This window comes from Gavia stellata, chromosome 18 (genome assembly GCF_030936135.1).
Source record: "Gavia stellata isolate bGavSte3 chromosome 18, bGavSte3.hap2, whole genome shotgun sequence".
Taxonomy (NCBI): domain Eukaryota; kingdom Metazoa; phylum Chordata; class Aves; order Gaviiformes; family Gaviidae; genus Gavia; species Gavia stellata.
Genome location: NC_082611.1, coordinates 7,043,504 through 7,053,764, shown reverse-complemented (window position 1 = coordinate 7,053,764; position 10,261 = coordinate 7,043,504). Strand labels below are relative to the sequence as shown.

The window sequence follows — 10,261 nt, the reverse complement described above, 5'->3', positions numbered from 1 at the left end:
GTATGTAAACAGAAACAGTAAATTCCCTCTATCAGTACCCAACTGCGCCCATATAGGATTTTTTCCTCACTCTTAATGTATCTTATAAAGTCTCAGGAGTCCCAGTGGTCATACCATTTTCTCAGAGAAGAGTCTGGCAGAACAGGATATTCTTGGAGATGTCTGAGAGAAGAGGGCATAGACCAAGACCTTCATAGTTGTGCAGCAAATCTTGAGATGGACATGACCATCCATTGCCCTCCTTTCTTTGCCCGCCCTGCCTAGTCCTCTTCTGCACAGGGTAATTTCCCATTGTGAAAAATTCCACTCCTGGTAACAAGCCTTGGAGAACAGGCAGACGTGCAGGCACCTTTTTCATGTCAATCTAGTTAGAGTTTATTGATTCCCCTTGCCTTCGGCTAATGTACTTTTATTATTATTAATAAATAATCATCATTTTTCCATCAGTGGAGCCTGCACCCGGGAGCCTTGGAGGATTCTAGCAGAAGTATTATTAAAACTGAAGATTTCTAAAGGGTTGAACAGCAGCACGGCCCAGTAATCTGACAGAATCTGCAACCGGGGAGCAAAATATCCCCACTTGAGAATATGTGATAGAGCATCCAATTGATTCCTTCCCCCAGAGCCAACATTTAAAACTCTGGCCTCCTGTTCTTGATCACTTCTGCTTTGTTATCATTCCCTAAGGATGCAGAGGGTGCGGGTGGCTCTTGGGGAGCTGTTGCCCGGGCACGCAGGCTCTTGTAGGACCCTGCCCTGGCATGGCGCATGACTCAATACACCTGGAGTGCCAAAGCTGTTGCTGTGTGCTCCTCCTGGCTGGCACCCCCTCTGCAATAGCTGCCCACGTAGCCTCTGTCCTCTGTCCTCTGCCTGGCCAGCTGCAGAGCCTGATTCTGGCTCCTCCCAGGTTACAAACATCCAGGATCTCTTTCCCAATCAGGCAGAAACATTGCCTGGAGGGGACAGTTTCTCCTAGAGGATTGCATGCATCTGCTCATGAATAGGCAGGACAGCCAGGAAGGAGTCATCACCAAACTCAGAGACAGAGATGGACATCCAGGCACACAGTCCTCTGGACAGTAAACTGCAAAATAGTGACTGAAGTGGTTTCAGGGGCATTTTGGGATTGCCAGTAGAGGATTTTTGGGACAAAGATCAATAACAGCGTCAGTAATGAAAACACTGTGTTGCTCAAGGAGGTGATTTTACTGGGGTGGCAGGAAAGCAAAAAGAATCAGAGCTGTCACCTGTAAGTGGGCCTGCTCCCGTCTGCAATCCTGAATTAGCACATCTTCATGCCACCACCGTTCTAACTCCTCCTTGGTCAGCCTTGTCTTACCTGAGGACTTCCTTGCCAGCTGCACCTTAGGCCAAGCATTATTGTGGGCTTTCCCTCCTGTGTCCTGCTTCCTCCATTGCATCACCAGTGGTCCAGCTGAGTCCTGTGACCTGGCACCGTGACAGCAATCCAGCACAAGTCTTGTACCTTAATCCTGCCCCTGAAATCACGTAGACCACAACATGCCCATAACACAGGTTTTCACTGGAAAACAAACACTTTGCCCCAGTGTTGTAGATGAAATAGGAGCTCCAGATTAAGATAATCCATGTTTCAGAATAAAATAGGGTGCTTTATTTGGCAGGGAAAAAAAGTACATCTGATCTAAATGGAAGTAAACAAGACCTCAGAGTCCTTTTCTCTGTGTAAAGCCACTTCCCCAGAAGGTGTGTTCAGGCAATGACAGAAGGGCTATAAAGGGACCCCAGGATGCTCGTAGCCACAGTTTGATCTAGACATGGCCATACAGAGTTTGCTGCAATACACGGGCTCTAGCTCGCTGCTCTATTTGGCAGCAGGGCTGGTCGCTCTCCTTTACTTTCTTACCAGCTTGAAGAAGTCGGTTTGCAGTTTGCCTCCCGGGCCACGACCTCTTCCTCTGATCGGAAACTTGAATGTGGTGGACCTGAAAAAGCCGTTCCAGTCGCTGACAGAGGTAGGGTCTGAGCGAGCAGACAGGATGAAAACATGCAATTCCTCAAGCAAGCAGACAGGATGAAAACATGCAATTCCTCAAGCGAGAAAAGCAATTAGGGACATGGAGATGCGATTGTGTTTGCCTTGTGTGGAGGGCAGGAATGAGATATTTGGTGTATAGGCAGGCTGGCAGGGTGACTTTACCTTCAGAGGAACACACACACATACATGAATTTATATATATTAATATAATACACACATTCCTTCCCTTATACACACACAAGCATAGACACCCATCCCTTGCAATTAGCTCCATATTGTTGGTGTTTCAAGCTCCTCAGAGACTGCTGGTAGAAGACTTGAGCTGGGCCAGTCTGCTGACAGATCAGGACCATTTGCCATCAAGTGATGTCTCACTGCAGACAGACCTCTCCCACGGACGGACGGACGGAAGGAAGGAAGGAAGGAAGGAAGGGAGGGTATATCATCCCCACAGGAGAGGAAATGGGGTCAATATGCACATTTCTTTCCAAAGCTAATTATATCCCTGCAATGCAAAGCTCAACTCTGCCTCCCCAACCCTTCCCCTGCACACACATTGGCCAGGGTGATTTAAGACTTGATGCATGGCTTTTGAATGTCTAGGTAAACAAACTGCTTTTTCTTATGCAGCTCCATGCGTATTTTATTTCTAAAAGAGAAGGACTTACATGTTTTAAAGCCAGGTGCAATGTTTGTTTCAGAAAGTGTCTGCTCTGCTCCGGTAGGGAGGTGAGGACAATTCAATGTGAATTCAGATTTATTCTGGTTGCTGTAAAGACGGTTGAGGTGCTGTGAGTGACCTGTCACATACCCTGTGTGTGTGCTTACTGGACACTATGACAGGGGAAACTCAGTCCCCAGAGAACTCCTTCAGCCCACCTGAGAGGGCAGGGCAGACACCAAAATTCTCCAGTTAGTTGTAGAAGAAGGGCATCCTGCGCTGCGGAAGTACAGAATTCCTATGGCAGTCATGCAGTGTTCATCTGCCTTGATTTACGGCGCAGAGGATTGTGCAGAGTACAGTTTTAATGGGCTTCTGGTCCTGAGCGCCCATCTGATCATAGGGTGCCAGTATGGAAAAGCAACTATTTTTGGTGGTACGGGGGGATTTTGTGATACAAATGTCACACAAAGGCACCAGACTCATTTCCTATAATCTGCCAAGCAGCTTTCTTTTGGCTTTTAGGCCTGCCATATCCAATACTTGTCTTGCTGAGAAAAAACAGGGTTGATGCCAAGAAGTACTAATGCAAAGAAATGACCAAAGGAAGGCTGGGAGGTGGCTGTGATTCCCTGCCCCTGGCTCTGCCACACACTCTGTGAGCTTCCGGGGAGGAAAGAACCAGTGTTAATGTTATCTCCCAAGCCGTCACACCACCGTTTGATGAAAACAAATTCAATTCATCTGGTGTAATAACAGGAGCTGCTTCTAATCTGAAATTCAATTTTCAGTATGTATCTAATGCATAGCAAATGGTAACCCAGGCACGTCGGAAACAAGAAGACATTTGGAGCGGATTGCTTGCAGTGTGTTTAAACGAAGTCTAAAATACCGAGTGAATGATTAGCTTGTCAAAGCCACCCTTCTGTGTAACAGATGATTCATATTTAATTTGCTATAAAAGCCTAGAGCTCCTGTGACATTATCTACAAGAAAATGCTTCCTAGTTGGATTCAGGTTTCTGGTGGCCAGCAAATAATTTTGCGATGACTGCAACACTACCCACCTTGCCATAATTAGAGACAAGTGCTGTCCTGAAAGAAAGAGTTATTGTTGAGCGTTGTTTTTTTAGTGTTTGTGGCTTCAGCCTCAAAGATGTGTGCACGCCTGCTTGCCTCAGGTCAACAGCATTAAAATAAACAGGCCTGCCTGCTACAGCATTTTCTAACCAGCCTCCGAATGGTGGTATCGCTGTGTTGGCCTGTTACTGCAGAACACCACAGGAATGCAACGGCATTTTATTGACTTCTCCTCTGATAGGAGCAGTGATAGCAGACACCTTGTTGTGCAAACAGGGTGCAAGCAGAGATGCTGGCAATTGATAGCCGTTGCTTATTAGTTGCATTACAGCAGCACCTGGAGACTTCAGGCAGGGCTGAGAGGCTCCTTTCAGGCTAGAAACCACCTAGGGCGGCTAGTGCTAGCATTTGGGTCCAGATCTGGTTTTGAATGAACATATTTATTCACCTTGACAGCTCTCCAAGATATACGGCAATGTCTTCACTGTGCATTTTGGACCCAGGAAAGCTGTGGTCCTGGCTGGATACGAAACCATCAAGGATGCCCTTTTAAATCATGCTGAAGACTTTGGAGAGAGGGCAGAAATACCCATATTTAGGAAAATGACACAAGGAAATGGTAAGTGACCTTTTGGTCAGTTTGTTGTTTGTCTATGTTCATACATTCTTACAGCAGGAGAGTATCATCCTCTTACAGATTGCTTTTTGTTTATATAACAGTGTATCAAGCAGCTTTGATACCAGTGCGTAAGAAGGCCTTACAAACATTTATTAACCACAGGTAACATAAGGATGTTATACCTTTATTTTAGGCATAGCATTCAGTCATGGAGAGCTATGGAAAACTATGAGAAGATTCACCTTGTCCACACTGCGAGATTTTGGAATGGGAAAGAGAACCATTGAGATTCGAATCCTGGAGGAAGTAAATTCGCTTATCAAATATTTTGAATCCTATCACGGTGAGTGTCAAGACTTTAACCCAGAGACAGAAAACATGTCTAGCAGAACAATAAAGATGAATGAAAGTTTAAGTCTGAGCAAATTATATCTCATGATTTAAGTTCAGCATATGCTGAAGTAGGTTATTAAACTGAGACCTGAAAACAGTGAAACCGAGTTCCCTGCTATGCATTCTGGGTGGTGAACGAGTTTTTTCTTCGGGAGCTCAGGACTACGTTACCATAGGAAACCAGACTGAAATGGGCATACTCATGTCGTCATTTGTTTTCATTGCTTGAAATACAGGGAAACCATTTGATACGAAGATGATACTCAACAATGCTGTATCCAATGTCATCTGCTCTATATTGTTTGGAGAGAGGTTTGAATATGATGATCCTGTATTTCTAACTTTGCTGAAGCTGTTAAATGAAAATACAAAGCTGTTGGGCTCCCCTATGGTGCTGGTAAGAGCTTGATTGTACATTTTAGCTTTTTTGAGGATATCTGGTTCCCCATGTTTGTCCTTCAGGCCTCCCACATCTTGCTTCTCGAGGTGAGAACATGAACATTATCAGCCACCCAGCCTGTACAGAACACATCTGCAGTTCGGTATCCACAGCACACAGATTCCCAGGATCCTGGGCTTAATCTGTGAAGCTTATCAGTAAAAGAAAAAAACCAAAGCTTTTACAAAAAGAACCATTTCACCCTCTTTGCAAAATCACAATATGTCTCTGATATTAGAGATCGGCCCTGAAATACCATCTCAAGTCTGCCTCCTTGTATTACACCTTCAGTAACTTATGTTCTTCCTCTCCTAGAACCAGGTTTGACAAACTTCTTTTTCTTTTGTTTTGGCTACTGAAACTCAATCTTAGCAAACTAACAGCTGATATAAGCCCATTCCTTCCTGACACAAAGCTTCCGCTTTGAATGCCAGCAGAGTCGTCTTTCCAAGCCGCACTGAGGTCTGTGGCTGGCTATAACTCCAGACTAGCTAAGCCCAAAAAGCATCACCCGAGCACAGGCCAGAGTTACACACTGTGTACAGACACTATCCCAGGATGAGGCACCAGCTAACAGCGGGTGTTTGTTTAATTGTCTGGCAGGACAGCTAGTGGTCTCCTTGAAGATGTGTACACCTCTCATGGGATGATGGGGATGAGACCCCTCCTTTCTCCTGACAGCAAATATGTCCATATGACATGCTGCAATGCTGTCCTCAGTCCAGCTCCTAGGAACAGCGTAGTTGGGTTAGCTCGGTGTTGTGCCTAAGCTAATTGGCTTGGAAAGCACCATGTTGACACAGCATTATTGTCTGTCTGTGGAGGTGGCCAGTTCAAGTCCCTTCTGCTGGCACAGGATGTGACACACCTGAGGGCTTTCCCTGGAATAAGTACAATGCTCACATTCCCATCTTTCACATCTGAGACCCTCTGTCCCACCACCTACACAGCTGGAAGCCCTGAAATGAGATTAAGCTGGTGAGGCTCTCAAAAGTCATGGCAAGGACTCATGCAGAGGTATAGCAGAGAGAACACGACTTCTGCAGCAATTCATAGCTGCTTGGACTGTACAAGTGAATGTGGGGGAACTATGGCCTGAAATGTCAGGGCATGGGACAAGGGACCATCAGTGTGATCTGAGATACCAGTATGTGTTCAAAATGCCAATTAAGAATTCTCTTTCTCCACAGTTATATAATTTCTACCCATCCCTTGGATTTCTCTCTGGAGCTTCGAAGACTGTGCTAAAAAATGTCAGTGAACTGAATGCATTTCTCCAGAAGCTCTTCCAGGAACACAAAGAAGAGTTTAATGAAAATAACTTAACAGGCTTTGTTGATGCCTTTCTGATGAAGCAACAACAGGTACTTTAAAGCTAAGTCTCAGAGTCTTTCTATTCTCTTAGCTCTGACTTATTATTAGGACTGACCATCTGTCAGGGACTGGGAATGAGTGGCAACAGAAGAACTGCAGTGAGCAGAATATATCAAAGCTCATACTCACAGTGAGCTGCGCTGTACTCGCTCCATAGCTCCACTGAAACTGCTGGTTAAAGGGATCTAGTACTCAAGGTAAGTGAAATAAGTTACCACACAGGACACGTAAGGACGAGATCATCCCAAATGTTCCTGCAAGAATGGTGCAGTGATAAACTTCATTGCAGTAACTAAATTCCAGCTAACCTAATATCTGGACCTAGGGATTGCACATACGCTTGGGACCAGACAAATTCCAGACAGCATAGGCCCTAATGCTGAAATACTAAACATTTAGTTTCCCAGAGCATATAAAGTCACAAAAAGCTAAAATGCAGATAAAAATGGTGGCAACACAGTCACATATTGGTATCACTTGCTGTAGAACTTACGGCCATTATCTGTGTGTTTTGAAGGAGGCAAAGAAATCTCACACTATGTTCAACAACGGAAACCTGTTGTTTTCAACCCTGGACCTCTTTGCCGCTGGGACTGAGACTACTTCTACAACTGTGCGCTGGGGTCTTCTTCTGATGATGAAATACCCAGAAATTCAGAGTAAGGCTGAGAAGTCCTCTTGTACAATATACTGTTGCATGCTTAAGGCTTTGGTTGTGGAAGGGAGTGGAACTCATTCAGTGTTGTCTAGAGTAATTATTCTGAGTACTCTGAGAGAGATAACAACCGTTGATTTTACAAAGGAATTTTATTCAGCTGGATTGCAATAAACCAGCCCAGCCAAGTGGGAGAGGCTAAGGGCCAGTCTACAGTTACAGTAAAGCTCCCCCATCGTTATTCTCCTGCAGGCTATGGGCTTACGTCACTAAAGGTCTCCTCAGGAGCTGATTCTGATCTGGTTTCTGTTGAGGGCTATGGGGTAATAAAGGTGTGCAATCAAAGTCAGGCATGGGTTGTACTGTAGTGACTCCATTCAAGCTCCCTTGGCTCAAAAACAAACCTGAAAGAACCACGCCGTGCCCTGACTTACCCACTTCTGCTCTCCCCAAATGCCCCTCAAAGTTTTCCCTTTTCTTCATCCTGGCCAAACTGGAGGCCATTTCAGTTGCAAGATAAGAGGGCTATCAGTTTCTTAATCCTTTCCTCCCTCCAAGGAAAGATTCAGGAAGAAATGAACCATGTCATTGAACCAGGAGAGATGCCTAAGTTGGAGGACCGGAAAAAAATGCCTTATACAGATGCAGTGATACATGAAATACAAAGGTTTGCCAATATTGTCCCAATGGGTGTATCACGATCAACTCCTACCGATGTGAATTTCCAAGGCTATGTGATTCCTAAGGTGAGCTTTAAAACTAGCAGCACAGATTCCTTACAGTTTTGTTTAAAGTAGACAGGAAGAAAAATATAAAAATCTAAAGACACCATGATGCATGGTTTCATCTATGATGTGATCCTTTTTCTTGGATCCAGGATAGCTGTTATAAACATGCACTGGACTGTGGTTTGTTACAGCTGTTTGAATCCAGAATAAGCAGAGAGTTTAATTAAATCACATATTGGTTTGAATCTCTTATGCCAAATGTGGAACCTTGACTTCAGCATCTTGAAAGATCTGGTTCTGTAAGAAAGGAATGTTTTGTGGTCCAAAAAGAGAGCAGCAGCTACTGATAACAGGCAGAGCCACAGTGGGGCAGGGAAGAATCCCCCAGTTCCATTTGCCATGGCTCAGTCTTATTTGCTTCTTCACATTAGAAAAAAGAAAGCAGTCCAACTTGACTAGGAAAGTGATCTGCTCTAAACAGCTACCGTGAATTTCTTTGATCCCTTTCAGGGTACAGAGATTATTCCACTGCTGACCTCCGCTCTGAATGATGAGTTACACTGGAAAACCCCGGATCAGTTCAACCCTTCCCACTTCCTGGATGCTGATGGGAACTTCATTAGGAGAGAGGCATTTATTCCATTCTCCTTAGGTGAGAGGGGTGTGTGTACACCACCTGGGGCTGGGCTGATGGCACAGTTCTCCCTGATTCCAGGAAAGTATGAAAGTCAGGGACTCAGGACACAGGATAAGGGATTTCTGGTCATTTCTCCTGTCCACCATTGCTGTAGGTAACCAAGTCTTCTTTGGGAGATCTGGGAGACACTGATTTACCCACAGTCACTGAATAATTTCACATACCTACAGGCTTCTGTATGGTTTGAGACCAAGTCAGTAGCACCCCTAATATACAGAGAGAAGGAAAAATTTCCTACCTCAGCAGCCTGCTCTTACAGACTGTACATCCAGTTTAGACGGTCTCAGACATCAACGCTAACAGTTACAGTGCTGATCATTTACTTCTCTCCTGGTTGTTTTCAGGACGAAGGGCTTGCGTTGGAGAAGGACTGGCCAAAATGGAGCTGTTCCTCTTCTTTGCGGGCTTGCTTCGCAAATTTGTTTTCCAAACCCCTCCAGGAGTGGACAAATCAGACCTAGATCTTGCTGCTGATGTCGGCTTTACCTTGAACCCCATGCCTCACCTGGTTTGTGCTGTGCCTTATGAATGTCAAACGACATGGAGTTAGAGTAGTGAACACTTCAAGCTTGAAAGCAAGTCTAGTTACAGGGGAAAAAAAGCTGTCTGTACCTGAGCTTTAGGGAAAGGAAGACACTGGGCACTGCTATTTTTCTCTCATTCATGCGATTCTTTCCAAGAGCTCTTGCGGTGTCTGCATAATGCAAACCTTTCAGACACCCCTGAGTACTGCTCTCAGAAACAGTGTGATTCATTCCTGGAACAGCACATCAGAGATGCAGTTTTCAGGGCTGTTTGAAAGAATGAAATGGTTTCAAGTCTCCTCTATAGATGTAACCCATCAGAGGCTCTCCCCTGAGAGCCTCCATGGGGAATCTCTCAGCCCAAAGTCCAAGCTCTATAGCAGAGCTGATTAGCGATGGCCCAGCTGGAGACAACAGACACTTAATGGATCTAGAAATCTCCCCAGGACGGTTGTTCAGCTGAGCCTCAGACTGAGCTTCCATTGTGCGATACAACCTGCCTTATCTTTATTACAGAGTCCCAGACACGAGGGTGTAACATGGGCTGATGCCAAGAGCCAGGCACAGGACAGTTATCAGAAAACATCTAAGTAAGTGGTTTGGGAAGTGGGTTCATTCCAACCTGCACTAGGCACTTTATGCTGAAGAGCCTATTTACGATGGGGCCAATCTAGCAGCTTTCTGCTTCTGGTAAGAAAGGCATTTCTACCACTCCCTCACCTCCCCTGGCTTCCTGCTGGCTCTGGCACTTGTCCCATCCCCTACTGGGCCATCTTAGATCCCTAAACTGGCAGAAAATGACCAGCCACAGAAAGTGAAGAGTTTCTGAATCAGCGCGGCTAAAGCTGGACACAAGCCTGAGGCAGTGTGAGGGTGATGCAGCCTGGGGCTGGGCAGCAGGACTACCACGCTCCCATCAGAGAGCTGAGAGACACTGAGCCCTTTTCTCTGCTTGCACCTTAGGAGCTATAGTTGCTCTCTAGATCCTCTCTGCCCTCCATAGAGAGAGAGAGGATCCTTCAGTGGATGATTGAACTGTCATAAGGTCTGAATTGCTCACCCTCTCCATTGA

At 45.4% G+C, this 10,261-nt stretch overlaps 1 protein-coding gene across 1 annotated transcript; it reads left to right on the top strand.

Annotated features, from left to right (window-relative positions):
* Positions 1-1,768: 1,768 nt before the first annotated feature.
* Positions 1,769-9,215, top strand: LOC104261482 (cytochrome P450 2K1). The gene is made up of 9 exons (XM_009817521.2): positions 1,769-1,997; positions 4,217-4,379; positions 4,573-4,722; positions 5,009-5,169; positions 6,402-6,575; positions 7,103-7,244; positions 7,799-7,986; positions 8,479-8,620; positions 9,010-9,215. Exons 1-9 carry the CDS (start codon positions 1,800-1,802, stop codon positions 9,213-9,215), a joined length of 1,524 nt encoding a protein of 507 aa, XP_009815823.1. The 5' UTR covers positions 1,769-1,799.
* The last annotated feature ends 1,046 nt before the right edge of the window (positions 9,216-10,261 follow it).